The 24,467-nt window shown below is 38.7% G+C and overlaps 1 protein-coding gene across 2 annotated transcripts in view; it reads right to left on the bottom strand.

Moving 5' to 3' along the window:
• LOC106832434 (phospholipid-transporting ATPase IB) overlaps positions 1-24,467 on the bottom strand; it is a 588,664-nt gene that overhangs the window by 507,053 nt on the left and 57,144 nt on the right. The window contains exon 1 of one of the 2 annotated variants that reach the window (XM_070520415.1): positions 20,729-20,829. The exons of the other annotated variant lie outside the window; for it this stretch is intronic. Coding sequence (XP_070376516.1) covers positions 20,729-20,768 — 40 coding nt within the window. The 5' untranslated portion in view covers positions 20,769-20,829. Of the gene's footprint in view, positions 1-20,728; positions 20,830-24,467 lie in introns of those variants that run through there. 2 annotated transcript variants of the gene reach the window in all.

Raw genomic sequence — 24,467 nt, 5'->3', positions numbered from 1 at the left:
AGAATAACAATAAGTTTATGAATGTTAAAAAGTCGTATCATATTTGAAGACACATAGTTCAAACGGGCAATAATGATGCAGATGATGATGAAGGAAGAGTAACTTCATTCCTTACTCCACGGATAAGAGGGGAACAAATTCATAAAGGCCAACAGCACTCACTGTGCTTCCTATCCTCCATTCTCAAACCGCACCTCCTGCCTGGATACTTTCTCTGCCAGAACTTTCCCCTCTGTTGGCTTTAATTCTCTCCTCCTCTTAATTATGGAGCCTGACTGAACTTCTTTCAAAGAGTTCTTCTTTTGGGTCCTTGAAGTCAAGGACTCTCTCATTTCCCTGTAACCTCTGGCATTTAACGTGTGCTCATGTTAAATAAAGAGATTGTTGGCTTCGTATTGTGGGGGGGATCAAGAAATGATTGACCTGAAAAAGGAACAGTTCAGCATCCTCGCTCACAATTACTTCCCAAATATTTTGATTTATCTTTCAATCCCACATCCGGTCTGTCAGGAAATCCCATCAGCTCTACCCGACCCCCCAACAGAACCTGAATCTGTCCGCTTCTCCCCGGCTCGACTGCTACCACCCTCGATCACCCCGGCATCCTTCCTCACGGGGATGTTGCAGCAACTTCCTAACGCTTCCTCCTCCAACTCTTACCCCTCAAAAGCCTGTTTTCCACATAGGAATCAGAGTCATATTTTTTTAATGTAAAACCAGATCTGGTTTGTCACTTCTTCAAAACTGTCCAACAGCTTCCCATAATACTTCAAGTAGAGCAAACTACCCCCACTGGCTACCAGGCTCTATTCTGGACACACTGGTGTCTTCTTTTGTTCCTCATAAGGGTCTAGGACATTTCCACCTCAGCACCTTAGCTCTTACTATTACTAGTCCTTCTGCCTAGGAGAACCTCAGCTGGAACTCCCTTCTTCTACAGCTCCTCATCTCTGGCTCCTTACTGTTTGGGTCTCTGCTCAAATGTCATATCTTCAAAGAGTTCTACAGTAGTTCTGCCCTTTGGCCATTCTCTACCCTGCTCCATTTTCTTTAGAGCAGTGACAACTCCTGTAAACATCATTTAGTCATGTGTTATCAGTCTACCCCTCAAGAATGTGAGCTGCATGAGCTGAGTTTTTCTTGTTCTCTGCTCTCCCTCTAGTGCCTGGGGTTCGGTAATTGCCTTTTAAATGATTCAATGAACAAAGTCTTAGCAAATAATCTACTCAACTTTGTTGCTAAGGCTTATTAATCCCCTGATGAATATCAGACATGCTACACATATTATCTCTACTTCTCACTACACCCATAAGCAGACATTTTGTCCTTTTTTAGTAGAGCCAGGATTCGAGCCTAATTTTCCTATTTCCTCAAACCCATGAAGTTTCACCTATAATTTAAAACTTAACCTATGAGATTTGACTTCTTTAACTGAGAGATGAAGATAACAACACTTTGCCTAATAGGAATTTGATAATGCTAAAATAAGACTACGGGTCTGAAAAAGGCAAGTAAACCGCAAAGTTCTGTAATAAAATTAGGAATTATTGCAAAACTGCAAGATGAAGACATTAGTTAGTGACTGTGTGCTGATAATTAAACTTCCATTTCCTAAGACCCACCCCCTGCCAGATGCTTTCCACACAAAATCACATTTAATTCACAACCACCCTGTGAGAGAGGTATTTTCACTCTTTTAGAGATGAGAAAATTGAGGATCCATGAGGTTAAATAACTTGCCCAAGGTCACTTAGCTCACAGGTGATATATCCAAGGTTCAGATCTGGGTCTGTCTGGTTCCACTGATCATGCTTTAAATTTAGAGATTATTTGACAAAGATGTTTCATAATAACGGTAAAAATGTTGCTTAGAAACCTATGTAGCATGATTGTCATGAGTAAACAAAAGAATTTTTTAGTGTGAACACAATGACCCAGTCAAAAGGTGATTTGAGTCATACATGAAGACCAGGGAAGTTCTTCTGACGCTCTGAAGAGTAACTGAGGCACACAGCTGCATTTCTGGAATAGACAGAAGACCATGTATTACCCCTCAAAGCCACAGAGAACATAAAACAAATACCTGTGTCCAGAACGTGGTCAAAATCTAAGAAATAGGAATAGAATCTAGAAATAGGAATCCAAGAAATAGAAAGTTCCGACAACACAAGGCAATACGCTTAATAAGAAGATAGAAAAAAAAACTAAGCCCTTGAAAAAGCAGCCACATTGTAATAAAGCTGCACGTGTTTCAAGTTATCTAGGTCAAACAACTTACCATAAGGAGAAATTTTAAAACCATAATATCTGAAAATAATTGTGCTAGAATACTGTATGTTGGCTCCTTACTTGGCCTAAGTAACTTTCAAAATGAGAAAAACTTTCTGATTGGAATTTTACTATCTCCCTCTAAGAGTAACTTTAAACCACAGTTTTGAAAAAATGATATTAAGCAAAAGTTTAAAAGTCAAAAGCCAATGATCTAAACAACTTAATCTGTTTTACATGAAGACAAAAATTACTAAAAGCAATCTCCCCAAAAATTTCCTTGAAGGGAAAACAGTCTTGCGTCACTTAATGGGGATATGTTCTGAGAAATGTGTCGTTAGGCGACTTCATTGCTGTGGGAGCATCACAGAGTGCACTTACACAAACCCAGATGGTACAGCCTACTGCACACCTAGGCTCTATGGTACTAACCCTATGGGACCACTATCGTATATGCGGTCCATCGTTGACCAAAACATAGTTATGCGGTACATGGCTGTATGAGATGTAACTACATGAAACACATAACTCACTGTCAACAGAACCTCGCTCTAGGTAACACATTTGCCTAATTCAGTACTCTCACTATCCCCGTTGTTATGGGTGTACAAATCTGTCAAGTGTCTGCTCCCTTAGGTTAAAAATCCAGCCTTACAATAAATACAAAGCCACTGAACTCTACGGAAAGCTCACACACCTGATGCTGACATTGTTAACACGACGATCTCATTACAGCTACTGCACCATATGCTACAATAAACTCAAGTCTAATCCAAAGTCATAATCCCACCTTCAACTTGATGAAACCCAAGAACAAATCTCTTAATCTTCCTGACCCCAAACACTGATATAAAGCTAACAAAAATAGTATAATTTTAAAGCTTTTTTAATCAAAGATTCTATTAACTGATATGGTGTAGCTGTCGAAAAAGTTACAATACCATAAGAGAACTTGATAAATATCTAAACATCAGCTACCATAACGCCTTAAATCTTACATAACCCTCATTTTGTCCCGTCGTTTTTCCCAACTTTCTACTCCAACGGGGAATTCTTCTGCCAGATCCACTTTTGAACCTCAATTTTGTGTTTCAGATCACAAGGGCCATCCCCATGTCTACCATTCCCTTCTAACTACATTATTCCTGTAACTTAGAATTCTAAATTAAATCCCATATTTTCCTTGTACAAAAAAATTACTTGCATATTGCATTAACTAAGCCAATGAACCCTTCTCTTCCTATTGTGTAGTCACAGTTTGTGTTGAAAATACTTACTGTGTTTAAGGTTGCCCTCAAATTTCTACCATTGAAATGCATCACAAAATTCATCTGTCATTTACCCAAACAAGTATAAACATCCAGACTAGAGTACTGGTAAGTATAGCAATGAATAACCAAAAGACCAAAGATTATTTCATTATAGCTATCCAAAGTGCATTAAAATGAGTATTTGTGAACTATCAGTATTTTACTTACACTGCAATTTGTGCGTGCATGTATACATTTTTAATAGGAAGAACAATGGTGACCAGATAACAACCAGAGACTAACAATGTGCTGTCCAATATGGTAGCCAGTAGCCGCATGTGACTAACAAGTACTTAAAATGTGGCTTGTCAGAATTGAGACATGCTATAAGTGTAAAATATACAACAAATTTTAAGATTTGGTATAAAAAATTTTAAATATCCTAATAACTTTTTATATTGATTACATGTTGAAATAACATTCAGAATATACTGAGTTAAATGAAATATACTATTAAGGTACAAATATGCTCACATTATATTTCTATTTGACAGTGCTGGTTTAACAGTTATAACTTCATTATTAATAATTACCTTTCCCCTCATCTGCTTCTTACCTGTCAACATCCCACACAGCCCTCCCACCCCTCAATTAAACCTGTAGCTTGTATCTAAAGAAGGAAAAGTAATTTCAATACCAGCTTAAGGAAAACTTAACAGGGAAGATAGATCTGTACGCAAAAGCACTACACCCTACAGCTAAGAACAAATGCTTCCCCTAGCTACAACTCGGCCCTCTGGGAAACTCCCCATCCAGCTGTGATGTAGGGATCAGAATGCTTGTAGAGAAATCCAAGTTGATATAGGAAAGTTTTTCACTAAAATCAAAACTGTTTTCTTATAAAAGAACTTTAGTCCTACCTTAGAGGTAAGCACATCCTTAGTTCGTCCTTGTTTCCAATAAGATTAACAAATATGATACAGCCCTCTCTCAGATTAGACACAAATAGAGAAAAAAGGATTGCCACAATCAGTCATGCTAGCCACAGTCAGAAGTGACAGCTCACAGCAAGGAAGGGCAGAATGGTAAAAACACATTCAAGTTAACCCAGCACAGCAACCCAAGGTCACTGCTGAGGGAGTGCACAGCCCGAAAACCCCGGCCACAAAGACAGCCCCAGGTACACAGCAAATCATCACTTAGGTTCACCACTACCATTTTAAGCCATTAAGAAAAGTGTGTGTAACACTTTCTTAGGAGGCCTGATCTTTGACCAAAGTCATTTTTAATTCAAAAGTTTCCCATTATGTTTTGGTAAATTAACATTTAATTTACTAAAACTGCATTTTAACAATCAATCTTAAATACTTAATTTAGTATCTATTGATCAAACTAAAGAAGATATTTACTGTTTGAAATATTTGGGATCTTCCTGGAAATGTAAAATGTCTAAAACAATATACAGCAGTGTATCTTAAAGACATCTGTGTCTATAAATGCTTTTATAGCCAGTGAATTATTACTACATACTTAAAACAAACTTAAATAGAATATAAATCTTTAATAGCACTTTTGTCAAGCATACTATATTGATATCAGATTTAAACAAAAATATCATAATCAAGTGGACATAAACACCAATCATAAGTTTATAAGAAGAGAAAAATACCTAAATAAAATCGAAGCAGATCAGGTTAAAACGGTGACATAGGTGGACTCTGAACTCTCCTCCTCTCTCAGAAACAACAAATTTACAACTACTCTTGGAACAATTACCCCTGAGAGAGAACTGAAAACTGGATAAAAAGAACCCCAAGGGACAGTGCTGACTGAGGTGGAGGAGGCAGAAGTTCCTTTCTGGAGGGGAAAAAGCCACATTCTAGCTATGGCACTCCATGGCTGGGAGGAATCCTAAGGTACACAGCCTTTCCTTGAGGAGCAGAGGATGTGAGTAGGGGAGCTTTACCACAATAAGCACCTTTTGGACTCAGCACAACCAACACGAGTGTCATAATATCTGGCTTTGCTGGCTATTAACAACAACAAGGAATACCCCTAGAAAAGCTATTGGACATAAGGGACAAAAAAGCCTGTTCTTAAAGGGCCCAGGCACAAATTCACCCATTTTGGAAAGAATCTAAAATCACCAGAGAGAAAGGTGTACGGTCCTTTGGTGAAAAGAGACTCACCTGAGAGGCTCTGGGAGCATTGGTGAAAGGTAAGAGCTCCCCAGGCTGGGGCCACCTCCTCAAGGACTGAGAAATTGGCGGCAGCCATTATTCTGACCAAGTACAGGCATGCTGACACAGACACTGGCAGATGCCATTGGAGTTCTTCCTCTGGCCTGTTAGCACACAGGTCTGCCCCACCCACTAGAGCACCGATTTAATCCAGCCCAGTCAGGACAGGCAGCCCACCTTAGGGACTGGCCCCACCCAACAGTAAGCCCTTGGACAACTTGCGGGCCCACATAGACGGGGTGCATGGAACCTCTGCAGCTGGGCAAGTGGGTCCACCTCTGTGGGACAGGGCATGTGCAAGTGGGCCTGCATTGGTGGAGTGTGTGGGGCCTCTGCAGCAGGGTGATTGGGTCCACTTAAGTGGGTTGGGGTGTGCACATGGGGCAGGATGGGGTGTGTGGCCCTGTGGACAGTGGGGCTTGTCAGCTACAGCAGACTTGAGCTTCTCCAACAGGCATGTTGTGGATCAGCCCCACCTTCCAAAGCCTGAAACAACTGGGTGCTCCAATGCCTGAGGCCAGCCCCACTCAGCTGCAACCCTGAGAGAGCTGACAACAGCCTTGCAGTCCAGAGGCCTACAGCAATTGTAAGCCCCTGAGTCCAGCAACCAGCCATGCTGGGGACCTACTCACTTAACAGAAAAACTGCAGCAGGAATGTGCTATTAGACCTGGCAGCCACCTGTGCTGGGGCTCCCCACACCTAATAAAGTGTCTGAAGGGTCTATAGCAGCCACACGCAACTGAGTATGACAACCAGCCAGCCAGGGAGACAGCCTAGCCTCCCCAGGTACCTGCAGGTAGAACAACCCTGCCACAACAGAAGGACACACGAAGCCCACACAGGGGTCACTCCTGGAACATTTGGAACTGGTGACAAGAGGGAAGCAGACTGCTGAACCTTGTAGGTCATCTCTTACATAAGACCATCTCTCCAAGACTGAGAGACATAGCTGACCTATCTAATAAATAGATATAAGCACAGAGAAAGAGGCAAAATGAGGAGACAAAGGAATACGTTCCAAATAAGGGAAGAAGACAAATCTGCAGAAAAAGAATAAAGCAAAACAGAGATAAACAATCTACCTGACAAAAAGTACAAAATAATAGTCATAAGGATGCTCACTGATCTTGGGAGAAGAATGGATGAACTCAGTGAGAACGTCAACAGGGAACTGGAAAATATAAAAAAGAACCAATAAGAAATGAAGAATACAATACTGAAAATGAAAAATTCACTCAAGGAACTCAATAGCAGAGTAGATGATACAGAAGAACGGTTCAGCAATCTGGACAAAAGACTAGAGGAAATCACCCAAGCTGAACAGATAAAAGAAAAAAGAATTAAAAAGAACAAGGACAGTCTAAGGGAACTCTGGGACAACATCAAGGGCACTAACATCTGTATTATAGGTGTCCAGGAAAGAGAAGAGAGAGACAAAGGTGCAGAGAATCTACTTGAAGAAATAATAGCCAAAACTTTCCTAAGGAAGGAAACAGAAATCCAGGTACAGGAAGCACAGAGAGGACCAAAGAAGATAAACTCAAAGAGGCCCACAACAAGACACATTATAATTAAAATGTCAAGAATTAAAGAGAGAGAAAGAATCCTAAAAGCTACAAGAGAAAAGCAACAAGTTACATACAAAAGAAATCCCATAAGGCTATCAGCTGACTTTTCAGCAGAAACCTTACAGGCCAGAAGGGAGTGGCATGATATACTTAAAATGCTGAAAGGAAAAAACTTACAGCCAAGAATACTCTACCAAGGTTATCGTTCAGAATGGAAGGAGAGAGAAAGAGTTTCCCAGACAAGCAAAAATTAAAGGAGTTTATCACCAAGAAACCAGTTTTATAGGAAATGCTAAAGGGACTTCTTTAAGTGGAAAAGAAAAGACCAAAATAGGAATAAGAAAATTATCAAAAGAAATAAAATCACTGGTAAAAAGCAAAAATACAGTAAAGGTAGCAGATCAACCACCTATGAAGATAAGGTGAAGGTCAAAAGACAAAAGTACTAAAATTATCTACTTCCACGATAAGCAGGTAATAGACACACATGCACAAAAAAGAGATTATATATGATATCAAAAACAAAGTGTGGGAGGAGGGGAGTAAAAAAGTAGAGCTTTTTGAAACAGGTAAAACTTAAGAGACTATCAACTTAATATAGATTGCTATATACGTTGGTTATTATATATGAACCTCATGGTAATCACAAACCAGAAACCTATAATAAATACACAAAAAATTAAGAGAAGGGAACCAAAACATAATACTAAATTAAGCCATCAAGCCACAATGGAAGAGAGCAAGAGAAGAAGAAAGGAACAGAGAAGAACTATTAAAACACACAGAAAAAAAGTAACAAAATGGAAATAAGTACATTCTTATTAATAGCTACTTTAAATGTTAATGGACTAAATGCTCCAATCAAAAGGCATAGGGTGGCTGATTGGATAAAAAAACAAGACCCATATATATGCTGCACACAACCATACTTCAGACCTAAAGACACACACAAACTGAAAATGAAAGGACGGAAAAAGATACTCCATGAAAATGGGAATGAATGCAAAATTGGGGTAGCAATACTTATATCGACAAAATAGACTTTAAAACAAAAACCATAACAAGAGACAAAGAAGGGCACTACATAATGATAAAGGGAACAATCCAACAAGAGGATGTAACACTTGTAAATATCTATGCACCCAACATAGGAGCACCTAAATATATAAAGCAATTATTAACAGACATAAAAGGAGAAATAGACAAATTACAGTAAGAGCAGAGGACTTTAACACTCCACTCACATCAATGGATAGATCAACCAAACAGAAGATCAACAGGAAACATTGGTCTTAAGCAACACATTAGACCAGATGGACTTAGTAGATATATACATAACATGGCATCCAAAAACTGAAGAATACACATTCTTTTCAGACACACATGGAATATTCTCCAGGACTGATCACATATTAGGCTGCTAAACGAGTCTCAATAAATTTAAGAAGATCGAAATAATACCAAGCATCTTTTCTGACCACAAAGGTGTGAAACTAGAAATCAACTACAGGACGAAACTTGGGAAAGCCACAGATATGTGGAGATTAAACAAAATGCTACTGAACAACGATTGGGTCAGTGAAGAAATCAAAGGAGAAATCAAAAAATACCTGGAGACAAATGAAAATGAAAATACAACATGCCAAAATTTATGGGATACAGCAAAAGCAGTACTTAGAGGGAAGTTTATATCAATACAGGCCTACCTCGATAAACAAGAAAAATCTCAAATAAACAATCCAACAGTGTACCTAAAAGAATTGAAAAAAGAAGAAAAAACAAAGCCCAAAATCGGTAGAAGGAAGGAAATAATAAAAACCAGAGCACAAATAAATGGAATACAGACTAAAAAACTATGGAAAGAATCAATGAAACCAAGAGCTGGTCCTTTGAAAAGATAAACAAAATTCACAAACCTTTAGCTAGACTCACCAAGAAAAAAAAGAGAGAAGGCTCAAATAAATAAAATCAGAAATGAAAGAGAAGAAATTACAATGGACACTTCAGAAATACAAAAGATTATAAGAGAATACTATGAAAAGCTATATGCCAACAAATTGGATAATCTAGAAGGAACGGATAAATTCTTAGAGTCACACAACCTTCCAAAACTGAATCAAGAAGAAATACATAATTTGAACACACCAATCACCAGTAAGGACGTGGAAACAGTAACCAAAAACCTCCAAAAAGGGGCCAGCCCCATGGCCAAGAGGTTAAGTTCATGCATTCCACTTCAGTGGCCCAGAGTTTCACCAGTTTGAATCCTGGGTGCAGACCTAGCACCACTCATCAAGCCATGCTGAGGTGGCGTCCCACATAGCAGAGCCAGAAGGACCTACAACTATGTATGAGGGGGTGCTTTGGGGAGAAGAAAAAAAAAGATTGGCAACAGATGTTAGCTCAGGTGCCAATCTTAAAAAAACAAAAAAAAAACCCCACCACTTAAAAAAAAAAACCCAAAATAAAAGTTCAGGACCAGATGGCTTCCCTGGTGAATTCTATCAAACATTCAAAGAAGACTCAAACTCTTCCAAAAAATTGAGGAGGAGGGGAAGCTTCCTAACTCATTCCATGAAGCAGATATTACCCTGATACCAAAACCAGACAAGGACAACACAAAAAAAGAAAATCACAGGCCAATATCACTGATGAACATTGATGCAAAAATCCTCAAAAAATACTAGCATATCAAATACAACAGTACATTAAAAAGATCATACACCATGATCAAGTGAGATTTATTCCAGGGATGCAGGTATGGTTCAACATCTGCAAATCAATCGACATGATACACCACATTAACAAAATGAAGAATAAAATCACATGATCATCTCAATAGATGCAGAAAAAGCATGTGACAAGATACAGCATCCATTTATGATAAAAACTCTGAATAAAATGGGTATAGAAGGAAAGTACCTCAACATGATAAAGGCCATATATGACAAAGCCACAGTTAATATCATTCTCAATGGAGAAAAACTGAAAACCAACCTTCTAAGAACAGGAACCAGACACAGATGCCCACTTTCACCACTCTTATTTAACATAGTATTGGAAGTCATAGCCAGAGCAATCAGGCAAGAAAAATAAATAGGGATCCAAATTGGAAAGGAAAAAGTGAAACTGTAACTATTTGCAGATGACATGATCATGTATATAGAAAACCCTAAAGAGTCCACCAAAAAACTTCCAGAAATAATAAATTAATATGGTAAATTTGCAGGATACAAATCAACTTACAAAAATCAGTTGTGTTTGTATACACTAAGAACGAAGTAGCAGAAAGAGAAATTAAGAATACAATCCCATACACATTTGCAAAAAAACAATAAAATATCAGGGAATAAATTTAGCCAAAGAGGTGAAAAACCTGTAGACTGAAAACTATAAAACATTGTTGAAGGAAATTGAAGAAGACACAAGGAAATGGAAAGATATTCCGTGCTCTTGGATTGGAAGAATTAACATAGTTAAAATGTCCATACTTCCTAAAGCTATCTACAGATTCGATGCAATCCCTACCAAAGTTTCAACAACATTTTTCACAGAAATAGAACAAAGAATCCTAAAATTTATATGGAATAACAAAAGATCCCGAATAGCCAAAGGAACCCTGAGAAAAAAGAACAGAGCTAGAGGTATCACACTCCCTGATTTCAAAATATACTACAAAGCTATAGTAATGAAAACAGCATGGCACTGGCATAATAACAGACACAGTAATCAATGGAACAGAATCGAGAGCCCAGAAATAAACTCACACATCTATGGACAACTAATTTTTGACAAGAGAGCCAAGAACATACAATGGAGAAAGGAAAGTGTCTTCAATAAATGGTGTTGGGAAAACTGGACAGCCACGTGCAAAAGAATGAAAGTAGACCATTACCTTACACCATGCACAAAAATCAACTCAAAGTGGGTTAAAGACTTGAATGTAAGACGTGGAACCAATAAACTTCTAGAAGAAAACATAGGCAGTACACTCTTCAACATCAGTCCTGGAAGCATATTTTCAAATACCATGTCTGACAGGGCAAGGAAAACAACAGAAAAAATAAAGAAATGGGACTACACCAAAATAAAAAGCATTTGCACAGAAAAGGAAACCATCAACAAAACAAAAAGACAACCTAACAATTGGGAGAAGATATTTGCAAACCATATATCTGATAAAGGGTTAATATCCAAAATATATAAAGAACTCATACATCCTCAACAACAAAAAATCTAACAACCCTATTAAAAAATGGGCAAAAGATCTGAACAGACATTTTTCCAAAGAAGATGTACAGATGGCCAACAGGCACATGAAAAGATGTTCAACATCACTCATTATTAGAGAAATGCAAATTAAAACTACAGTGAGATATCACCTTATGCCTGTCAGAATGGCTATAATTAACAAGACAAGAAATAACAGGTGTTGGAGAGGATGTGGAGAAAAGGCAACCTTCATACACTGATGGTAGGAGTGCAAATTGGTGCAGCTACTATGGAAAACATTATGGAGATTCCTCAAAAAATTAAGAATAGAAATACTATACAATCCAGCTATTCCACTTCTGGCCATTTATCCAAGGAACATGAAAACATGGATGCTTAAAGATATATGCTCCCCTATGTTTATTGCAGCATTGATTGCAATAGCCAAGACTTGGAAGCGACCTAGGGGCCAATCAAGGGACAAATGGATAAAGAAGATGTGTTATCAATGGAATACTACTTAGCCATAAAAAGGATGAAATCCAGGGGCTGGCCTGATGGCATAGTGGTTGGTTTTGTGTGCTCCACTTCAGCGGCCCGGAGTTTGCAGGTTTGCATCCCAAACACAGACCTACACACTGCTCATCAAGCCATGCTGTGGCAGTGTCCCACATACAAAATAGAGGAAGCCTGGCACAGATGTTAGCTCAGCAACAATATTCCTCAGCAAAAAGAGGAAGATTCACAACAGATGTTAGCTCAGGGCCAATCTTCCTCACCAAAATAAAAAAGGATGAAATCTTGCCATTAGTGACAACCTGGATGCACCTTGAGGGTATTATACTAAGCAAAATAAGTCAGAGCGAGAAAGTCAAATATTGTATGATCTCACTCATAAATAGAAGATTAAAAACAACAACAAAAACACAGAGAGAGAGATTAGATATGTGATTACCAGAGGCAAAGGTGGGAGGGAGGAGAGAGAAAGGGGTGATTAGGCACATGTGTGCGGTGATGGATTGTAAGTATCTTTGAGAGGTGAACGTGATGCAATCTACACAGAAATCAAAATTTAATGACTTACATCTGAAATTTATATAATGTTATAAGCCAATGTTACTGCAATAAACAAATAAAATTGAATTATGTTAGTGAAGAAAAAAATCAAGATGATACTCTACAGCACCTCCAGAATAAAACATAACATCCTCTTACTGTACTTTTAGCCCTGGTGCTGGGGAAGATGCCAGAGGTAACATGCAGCAGTCACGTACTTTTCCATTCCCCGGGGCACAGTGGTCTCTTGTGTGATGAACATTTGAGCTTGGTTGTGAACTTCTGCTGAGTTCTACAACCAAAACCCACAGGCTTCTTTAAATTCATGAAGATATATTTGCTAAAAGAAAAGGATATGTCTTCCCCTTTTAAACTCTACATTGAGATTTTGAAAACTGAACCCAGCATGATATTTGTGCTTTTGGTAGGGGGTGACTTTCCACTACTGTAATAACAACCCAAGTTAGATGATATCCAAGAAACTGGCTCCCTCAAGCTATACCATGGTCAGCCTAGAAAGTCCAAGCTAATTCAGAAGACAAAAATGTACACCTCAATAACCAAGAAAATAAACATTAAAATGAGATTATCTTACCTCAAAAATTGACAGTTTAACATATACCAATTGGAGTTTCTGCTTCGGATCAGGAGAGGTATAAAGAGGGTCAGATTAACATCCTTCCACTATAATGATTAGAAAACTGGACAAAATACAGGAAACAATTATTTTCTGATATCAAACAACAGGAAATAGAGGAAAGTAATCCTTGAGAGAAGAGAACAAACAAGATGAGCGCTATGACCATATCATCTTTCTACCTGAAAACAATTTCTGGGCCAAAGTACAATGATGGGGGAAGCCAAACAAAGCAGTCTCAGCAAATTGAGAAGACAGAGATCCCAGCATGAGGAGGCAGAAATGCTGAGAATTTACAGGGCAGAGAACTGAGGAAGGAAGAGCCATGCAAAAAAGAAGCTCTAGAAATTTACATAGGAGTCACCTTGAATCTTTGGCTAAATTCCAATATGTACACATATATGGCAAAACTCATCAAGGCCAGGGAAAGAATAATTACGAAGGAACTGTAAGAGCAACAATTTCCAGAGTTCACACAAAGCCAGGATCTTGTTAGAGTTCCTATGCTCCAAAGAGACCACGTTGATTGCAATGGGAATCATGCCTTAGCTGTGGAGCTGAAAGAGACCTATAGGAAAGGAGACTCTAGACCCATTACATAATAGCTTAAAAACTAGCCTTGGCAAGAGCAAACTAACCTATAAGTAAACAAGCCAGAACAAAGTCCAAAACTCCTGATAGGAACTGTAAAAAAAATCAAGCACTCAATTTACAATGTATGGCATTCAATTAAAAACTACTAGACATCCAAAGAAACAAAAAACCCACATGACACAAATGATTCAGTAATGGGAACAGATCCCTAAGTTAAAGGGATGTGGAATCACCAGACAAGGATGTTAAAATAACTAAGATAAGTAGATTCAATATGTTCAAGAATTTAAAGGAAAAAAACAATATAATGAAGAAGAAATGGGAGATATATAAAAAGAAGCAAATGAAATTTCTAGAGGTGAAAACTAGAATATCTATAATGAAAATGACACTGGGTAGGATTAAAAACAGATTAGGCGCTGCAAAGGAAAGGATTCATGAGCTTGAAGACACAGCAATAGAAATTTAGCAATCCAAATTGAAGCACTGGGGGAAAAACGTAAACAGAGCATCAGTGACCTATGACACAGTATCAAGGGAGTCTAAGGTGTATATAACGGAAAACTCAGGGGAAAAAAAAGAGGTGAAGAGGGAAAGAAGACAAATATTTGAAGACATAATGTGGAAAAATATTTCCAGATTTGATGAAAACTACAAACAAACAGGTCCGCAAGCTTGAGTACCAGGGTCCGTGGGGGCACCTTAGGTGGCCTCCAAGAAGAGTTCCCAGAGAAATAAATGGCTACGTCCATACTTTAAGAACAAGGACTGAACAGAGGGGTTGCAAAAGACAGTCTGGACAAAAGAAACAACATATATAAAGTCTCCAAGTCAATAACGAATATGCAACATTACATTCTGGAGGCTGTAAGACGATCCATGTGGCCAGAACACAAAGTGTATGTCATGTGTTGAAGGAAGATGAGAGCACTAAGTAAACATGCAAATCTAAAGGGCCTCAAAATCCATGTGCAGTTACCTAGACTTCGTAAACCATCTGAGAGTTATTGAAATAATTGGAGGGGAAAAAAAGAGATGTGATCAGATTTGCTGGCGTTGAGTGAAGTCATCTGTTTGAATTACAGAGGGAGAAGAGTGAAGGCGGCGGGGGAGGGACAGGTTAAAACATTGTGATGGCAAACCAGGTGAGAGATGGTGGCCGAAATAAGATAACGGCAGAACTGAAAGAAGCAGAAAATTTTGGAAAAACACTAAGTCACTGGAATCAACAGGGCAACTGCCAGAGAGGAAAGCAGAGTTAGGAATGATACTCCAGTTTGGGGCATGAACAACAGATAGCAACATCATTAACTACAATAGAAAGAATGACGCGTGGGTGTTTGAGCGGGTGAAAGGGATGCAAAGGGTGAAAAGGATATATGAGACAAAAGAGGAATTTTTCTGTTGGGTTTTTTTTTGACATTTCCAGTTTGTGGTTGCTATGAAACCTTCACGGGGAAATGTTCAGTTCATTTGGGCATTTGTGTATAGAGGCTGAAGTCAGACCTGGGCTGGAGACTAAGGAACTACGAGCACAGGAAGGGTGTCAGAGGCCAGGCAGTGGGTGCGACTGTCTAAGGAGAGCTTGTCAAATGAGAAAAACAAGATGGCATTGGATATGTAGTACACTATGGCTTAGAGGAAATATAAGCTTTAAATGCTTATATTTAAAAAGGAGAGGAGTCTAAAATAAATGATAAGCTTTTATCTCCAGAAACTAGAAAGAGAAGAGCAAATTAAACACAAAGTGAGGGAAACAAAGAAAGAAGAGGGGAAAAAAGAGAAAGGAAACCAATGAAAAAGAAAATAGAAATAGAAAACTATAACAAAGATTAACAAAAGATTTATTTGCAATACATATGTCTGACAACTTGAATCCAGAATAAAAAATGCCTACAGAGAAATAGCAAAAAGAAAACAATGTTTAAAAATGAGCATTTGTTTCTGAGAACTGTCTTTCTATATACCTGAGCATAACAAATAAAAATTAAATTAAATAAATATGGCCTAGGAAACAGAGAGGCTTCCCCAGCTGTCCCTTTAAAATCTCATTGAACTAGGTAATTCACTTGACAATACACTAAAAGGGGAAATAGGGGCTCCAGAAAGGGCATTGGGACAACTACAAGGTGGCTCACCTGCAAGACCTCGTTTTAAGAAAGAATTTCACCACTAGAGAAAGTTTGGGAACACTTCTCATAGACCATAACTCCAATTACAGCAACCTCAAATTCTACTAGCCATTAAAGCTGCAGAACAGGTGCCATATCCAAACACTGCGACGCACTCTGACATGTGGGACCGCAGCTGCGACTTCCTTTACCTATGGGGTTATCACATTAGGAAAACAATATAAGAGCTTGTAACAGAAAGCTCACAAAGGAAAGGCGAGGGGCAGATAGGGGAAGTTGCACCCAACCAGATGTTAAGGAGAAAGGACAAAGGCTCTAGGTCCAAGTTAAACAATCTATTTGCTCTATATCATTATCCCCTTACTGTGGCCAACAGGCCATATTCTCTGCAAACATTGAGAAAAACAAAGTTAAATTTAAAAGAAAATTTGTATACCTGAAAGGCTGTCAAAAGAGAGGTCTTGTGCCGCTGTCTTATCCCTAATAAAGGAAAAGTGAATTTTGCAGTTGTTTAAACTTAATTCTTTTGCCCTTTCAAATGAGAGTGTCTAAATTGAGCTTATTTTTTCAGGCTAACTGCACTAATGGCTTTAAAATCATTCCAAGATAGGCAAAGTTTTCTTAAACAGAACTCAAAAACTAATAGCTTTTAAAGTAAACTTGATCAATTTGACTTCACTAAAATTAAGAATTTGCATTAATTAAAAGATAGGAAAAGGAACAGGCAAGTCACAGACTGGAAAAAGATATTTGCAACGTGCGTATCTGACAAAAGACTTGCGGTCAAAACAAAGAACGCATAGTAAACAACAAAACAAGCACAAAACTTGAACAGGTATTTTACAAGAAGATACCCAAATGGCCAATAAGCACATAAAAAGATGCTCGACATCATCATCTCATTAGAGGAATGCAAATTAAAACCACAAGGAAATACCACTACACACCTGCAAGTGTGGCTTCAAAAAGGACAGAGACACTCTTGCTGTTCACCAGAATGTGGAACAATTGCTGGTGAGAATGGAAATTACTTCAACCACTTTAGAAATCCGTTTAGCAGTTTCCAAAAGTTAAGTATACATCTATCCCACGACTGAGTTAATTCTACTCCTACATACTTTAGCCAAGATAAAAGTTATGTCCACAAAAATATAAGAATTTTATTCATAATGGCAAGATAAGGGAAACAACCCAGATGTCCGTCAGTAAGGGAGTGGATAAACAAATGGTGAGCTGTCACACATGGACCACCCCACGGCTGAGCTCATAGACATTACCTCAGCCAAAAGAAGCCAGACAAAAAGCACATCCTGCAAAGCTCCATTTCTATAAGAAGTTCAAAGCCAAACGCATCTATGGGTGATGAAATCAGGACAGTGATTGCACCGGCAGGGAGGGGACTGTCCGGGAAGGGGCATGGGGGGTCCTCTAGGGTGGTGGACGTGGTCTGTGCCTTTATTTGGGTGTTAGTCGCAGGCATGTGGATACATAAAAATTCACTGAGCTGTGCACTCTAGATTCGTATGCTTTATTTTATATGTTATCAAAAATGAAAGATATTAAAAATACAAAATATCCTAACTGCATTTGTCTTTCAAGTGATTTTATTTTAGTTATAATATTCTATCACTCAACAGATACTCACTGATCACCTGCTATGTGCCAGGCGCTCTCCAGACGCTGGAGCTACAGCAACGAACAAAACAGACCGACCTCTGCCCTCGTGAAGCCTACGCTCCAGCCAAGAAAGAAAATGAGAAGCAAAATAAAGAAAAGGAACAAATAACAGTATTTTATAAGGAGAGAGGCGAGATAGCAAAAAAGTTAAAAAGGGAATCAAGATAAGGAACGGGGGGGGGACTGGATTACAATCTCAGTATTGACCCTACAAACTACTGTTTAAATTGAATCATGATGGATAGGCAAACACAATAAATTCCATGTGTGTTTTTTTAAATTGTGGTAAAATATATATAATATTTATCTTGACCATTTTTAAGTACAATCCAGCGAATAGTGCACAAGGGTTCCAATTTCTCCACATCCTTGCCAACATTTATTTTTTTCTACTTTTTATATATACTTTTTTTTATAGTAGCCATCTTACTGTGTGAGGTAGTTTTGTGGGGGTCTTTCTGGCACTAAGTCATTTTTTATTGTAAAAATAAAATAAGACAGTGAATTAAAACAGTAAGTATAATGACTAATGACTAATAAGTCTCTTCATCTCCAGTTGCTAAGTTGCCCTAGAGACCACTATCCACAATTTCTTTTTTCTTTTCTTTTTTTTAAGCTTTTTTCGTGCAATTTTATTGAAAATTTGATGGTAACAGAAGATTATGACACAGCATTATACAGGTAACAATTTACAATAGCCAAGAAATGGAAGCAAGGCTGGCCTGGTGGCGCAGCAGTTAAGTTCACACATTCCACTTAGGCGGCCCGGGTTCGCCAGTTCAGATCCCAGATGTGGACATGGCACCACTTGGCAAGCCATGCTGTGGTAGGCGTCCCACACATAAAGTAGAGAAAGATGGGCACAGATGTTAGCTCAGGGCCAGTCTTCCTCAGCAAAAAGAGGAGGATTGGCAGCAGTTAGCTCAGGGCTAATCTTCCTCAAAAAAAAGAAAAAAGAAATGGAAGCAACCTAAGTGTCCATTGATGGATGAATGGATAAAGAAGATGCGGTATATATATGCAATGAAATATTACTCAGCCATAAAAAGAATGAAATCTTGCCATTTGTGACAACATAGATGGACCTAGAGGGTATCATGCTAAGTGAAATAAGTCAGAAGAGAAAGACAAATACAATTATTTCACTTACGTGTGGAATCTAAAAAACAAAACAAACAAATAAAAACTAAAAAACATACAGAGAACAAACTGCTGGTTGCAAACTGCAGGTGTGCAGGTGGTAGGGGAGGGTTGGGAGAAATAGATGAAGAGGATTAAGAAGTACAGACTTCCAGTTATAAAATCAGTCAGTCACAGGGAGGTAAGACACAGCCTTGGGAATACAGTCAATACTATTGTGCCAACTTTATATGGTGACGGACAGTTACTATACTTACTGTGGGGATCATTTCCTAATGTGTATAAATGTCAAATCACTGTGCTATACGCTTGAGACTAACATTGTATGTCAACTTTACTTCATTTAAAAAAGAGCAGAAAGTTGGAGCATCAATAGAAAGTCCCATGGTGGCAAATGACCCACACTTTGGTAGGACCGTTACGTCATGTTCAGTCTTAAACTGTTGCCTGTGTAATGCTGTTGTAATATTAGTTTGGGTTTTTCATCCCATTTCCACGTGATCATTGTTAAGTATGACTCATTCACATTACCCAGAACAGCAGCTGATTCTCCTCTCACATTATCTTTACCTGAAATTAATTTACTATCTTTTCTTTTGTAAGAAAGCGTTTCTATTATTTGAAAAGCCCTCAGGAGGGAAAAAACAACAATAAAGTTTATATTTGCCCTCCAATATATCTCAAGGGCATGACAGTATTTCTGCTTAGGAGGCTTTTAATGTTAAAATAAAATTCCATCTGCAGTTAAGATTAATCATGGTCTTTAAAGCTTGAAACTCTAAATTTTTATTCGGTAGGTTTCATCTGCTACACATAGTAGTATGACAAGAAAAACTCAATCTACTTCACAGTTATAAGGATAAAATTAAACTGTAAAAAAAACCTAGTATAATTGTTGAAAAAATTATATATACAAAGCAGGACATTTTACTGTTGGGTATCGTTTACTACAGCAATTTTCTTGTCATCCAATAATACTTTAAGTGTCTTAAAGAATCATAATTTGGATCCAAGTTGCAAAAACCTGAGTCCCAAGTTTTAGCTATGTTGAAAAAATGACTGAGTAGATACGCCAGGAGAAGACCCCGGGCGAGGAGGGGAGCCCTCAAGACGCTTCACCCCACAGGCTGCTCTGGCTCCTCCTCACATGCCTTTGACATCACTCTCGACTCTGTGCTCAAGTCCCTGACACCGTCGCTCCAATTGTAAGGCAGGGACAAAAACATCCAATCGCCAAAAGCAACATATCTTGACAAACATTGCCTTAGACTCTTCTCCCAACTACAGCTTTCAGCAGTTGTAACTTACCAATGAAAAGAAGTTGCCCAGAAATTCAGATTTCCATTTATGTTCCTTGGAGTTTTATACTTTAACAGCCATTACATCTCTGTTCTAAGCCGCAAAAGCTAATTAAATACCTAACAATAATTCACCATGATATTTAAACTAAAAGAAATAGTCAAAACAAATTTGGGGGAAGAAAAAAGTAATTTCAAGAGAATGTGAATATCGTGATCCCCAGTCAGGAGCTTACAGTTTTCCTTCTGGCGCCACTGAGGTAACAACCTGTTCCAAGACCACAGAATATTATTAGACCATTTTCACATATAAATTCTGGGTTTCTTGCTGTCTGCATACCATCCAATTCATTTTAAGTTTTCATTTAAATATTTTTATCACGAAAAGCTATTTCAAGGCTCTCAACATGTTGAAAATAGATTTGGCTAACATTTACAAAAAGAAAGAGAATTCTCTAAATAATCATTTAGGCAGGTTTTGCTTCATTTTAAGCTATAGAATCCATCTCTAGAAGGAGCAGGATTGAAAACTTGCTAGCCACAGGCTAACCATCTGCTCAAAAAATTGCTGCTTTTCTTACGGTCCCCCGTCACCCATGCCCTGTGCAAGCTGCATCTATATTATTAAAACAGCTCTGAGATGGTGTCTGTTACCGATGGAGCAGCATCTCTTCCAGCCACAGGTCAGGGGCATGGCGCTCAGTCCTTCACACGGGGCACATGAAGACAAAAGCAGCAGGAACCGTTCATATGTGTCTAGGTATTAGGAGAGCTCAAGGCTGATCCTCGTGGTAATCTGGGAGAATTATATTACGCCCTGAGACTGTCCTGTTCTAATTCACCTGGCATAAAGCAGAGCTCTCGAGCACAAGAAACTTAACGATGGATAGTGGAGTGTTGTATGGGATGAGGGGGAGCAATTTTTAAGGAAAAACAAACCAACCTTTCCCCTACTACGTTAGCAAAGGAAAAAAGGGAGGGAAGAATCCTGCTCGGTGATGTATTCTGCTATATTACAAGAGAACTGCTAAATGAATAGGAAGCCTTCTTGGCTCGCTTGACTTCCTAATCACATCTGGGATTCATCTTAGAGCCTGTGAGCAAGTTACAGGGAGAACCACGACCAAGACCCAGGTTCCCTGGGGCCACGCTAGAGCTCCTGGCGGTCAACGGCATCTGCACGCACCAAGGCAAGCACCCTCAGCGCATCATTCAGAAGAAGAGGCAGATGGTGACATGTGCACCCCACAGAATTTCTCTCTAGTTAACCTCCTCCCATTAAACGGCTCTTGGATTTTAATCCTCAAACTCCACAGACTGCGAAGATCTCTCAGCATTATGGCTCTTGGTTGACATTTATATAGAAAACTTATACAAGTCTCAAAACTCAATATATTTAACAAAACCATATGTGGGAAACATCTCTAGTTATAACCCAAAAACAAGTGGTAGAAAGTTAGAATCATGTGACATTTTAAAATCCTGCCAAGTAGCAGGGGACGTACAGAGGCAATGGCAAACATTATCCTTAAATACGATGGCAAAATAGAAAGAATCTTTCTCCGATAAAATGGCCCAGAGGATTGTCTAGCGCCACACAAAGACAGTACAGAGATCAACAGGAGTGTGAGCAAAGCTCCGTCTTGTCAGGTTTTTCATCCTGAAGCATCTCCAACCTGCTCAGAAGGTGTAATGCCGCCTCCCGGTTAGGGAGACTCTGCAGCAGCACCAAGGCCCATCTAACAGCGCCCAAGCCGGACCGTTTGCCAGAATTGCCCCTTCCGGGCACACAGTAGACACTGGGAGAGTTTGTCGACTGACTTGCACCTTCCCAGACAACACATCAGGATATTTTCTTCAGGGCGGTTATGAAGGTTGTGGTCCCACATCACAGCATCTTTTGGGATTTCTAAGGGAGAAATTCAGTTCTGGACTCAAGACCAGAAATAGCTCAGTGTCTCCTGAGCAGAATTTTTCTCCTCTAATGGACACTAATTCTCATGACAGATCATGCCTCATTTTTGCTTTGGCTGCTTCAAGGCTCTGAGCCAAATGTATTTTCTTTGACCTCTAATTTTGTCTTACTTTTTCTTAGTCCTCTTTTCTCTTATCCACTATTATCTCATTTATTGTTAATTGTGACATACCATGCCATATTGATATGTGGGATAAATAATTCTTCCACAAAAGGACTACAGTGAAATAAAATAAAACAATTAGTAATAGAAATAAAAACTCAGCATAAACTAGGCTAAATTTGCTAACAAATTTGGCTCAAAGCTGGGAGAGACTGTATTTTCTAATTCATCTCTTACCGTCTTAGATTATTTTTAGAACGTGAAAATCCTTCTATAAAAATCATACAAAAAAGTTATTAACACACTTAAAAGCTCTTTTGAAAATAAGAGGTGTTTAGAGGTGGGCTTATTTCTCAAATATTTACTGGATTTTTCTAGGTTGCAAATCTCCTACCCAGAACTTCCCTCATTTCTCATCTGCCCTCAAGGTTTAACTGTCCCACAATTAAAAATCCGCTAAAGATCACAGAACACTGCAGAGACAATTCACTCATTTAAGATTTTCAAACAAAATTTTGACTCTGAAAAATAACAAATATAGCAACCCAATGAAAACAAAGAATTGAAACTCATCATATTTCTTTGTAAGAGGAAATACAACAAAATGTTAATAGTAGTTATCTTCTTTGAGCTTTAAGAATGCAGGTGATTTGTTTCTTCTTTATTCCTGTTCCTGTTCTATTTTCCAAAATGAACATATTTTGTGATTAGAAAAAGAGTAAAACACAAAGGGTTATTTTCTAAAAAATGCCTTCTTAACGTTGGATTAATAAATTAAGGCTGCCTTACCTGATGATCAACAAGGAGTCTCCTACGTCTAAGTTGAACTTTGTCCAACGGGAAGAATCGTCGTGGGAATTATGAAATTTCAGAGTGTGGCTTGTTCAAAGCTGCCCTCACTTCCTCTCTAAAGGAGAGCACGCAGTCCCTCCATGTCTCCTGTCTATTTTTCAGACTCCACATAAAGCAGGGGCTTCCCTGAACGCACTTTCTTTAAAATCCATTTCTAATTCTGACTTTAAAAAATACGTGGCTCTCTACCCCTGTTTAATGGTGGGATCTCTACCATCAAGAATCTTTCAGAAATGCTAACTACAATCCCCAGCAATACCTGGAAAAGCTTTATTTTAAACCAGCCGCATTGATTTTATTTACACTGATTTCCTGAAAGTACCACAGCTTCAAAAGCTTTCACAACCGATCTTGTAGGGCTTTCATCTGTGAAAAAGCCGTCAAACTTCTTAGCATAAATATATCCCAGGGAGGAAAAAACAAACTAGGTAAACATTTCATCTACGTAAACATTTCTACTAACGTTAAAGCAGTTATTAGCAGCAATGTCAAGATGGTCAAAATAAAGTTTCGAATCCACCAAATGACTAGTTCTGATCCTGATTGGAAGGCTATGGGCACACCTTCCGAGTCAAGTCATTACACCTTGACCTAAGGCAAACCTGAAATCTCAGGGCTAGGATCACCTTCTGTGGCCGAAAAGGTAGCCAATAGTTTAAATTCAGTCAGAAAAGGCACACATGTGGGCACACACATACACACGGACTGTTTTTTAACTGTGCAAAACTTATGAGATCAGTTTAGTCTATAATTTAACATAAAATTAGAAGAAGAATAAATAAGATTCTGGTCCAACAATAGTTCCAAAAATTAATAGTCTACATTATATTTCCCTTACACAGAACTCTTAAAGAAGAGCAGAGACACAATCCAATACAACAATAAGTGTATGTTTTCAGTGGGGAAAACCCCACAAGATCCATTAACTGTGCAAATAAGGCTCAAAAGGAACAGAAAATCCAACCCCAGCAAAAACAAGCAGTCACCTGTCCCGTCAATTCCAGCAGCATTTGCCCCAGAAAAGGACCACATCAAGCTTGAGGTTAGATGATTTCAAAAGAAAAGTCCTACAAAGACCATGTTGATAAAAACAAAACTTAAACTTTATTGGTTTTCTGTCCCAGCAGACACATCACTTAATTGACTATACAAAGATTTCCCACAGCCACAAACACCAACAGTGCAGACGACCTCTGCTGCTGTCACTTTCTGGTAACAGTAAGTTTCTACCAGGCTCCTGAAGATTAACACACAAGAATTCCAAGGTGCCCCTGCATGGAACAGGTGAACAGGTCCCAAAAAGAGTATCTAGTGCTCAGAAAGGGTCCTGTGGCTGCTTTCCCACAAACTCCCATCACCACCCAGGGAAGAGAAGAGGAGTAGAATGCCCACCGGCTACACTTGGATCAACAATGGAAGAACATGTCCATACCAGCAGATCGCATCCATGTTGGAAAAAACAG

The sequence above is a fragment of the Equus asinus genome, chromosome 11 (assembly GCF_041296235.1).
Source record: "Equus asinus isolate D_3611 breed Donkey chromosome 11, EquAss-T2T_v2, whole genome shotgun sequence".
Taxonomy (NCBI): domain Eukaryota; kingdom Metazoa; phylum Chordata; class Mammalia; order Perissodactyla; family Equidae; genus Equus; species Equus asinus.
The sequence above is the reverse complement of the archived record's forward strand: the minus strand, read 5'-3'. Positions and strand labels throughout refer to the sequence as shown.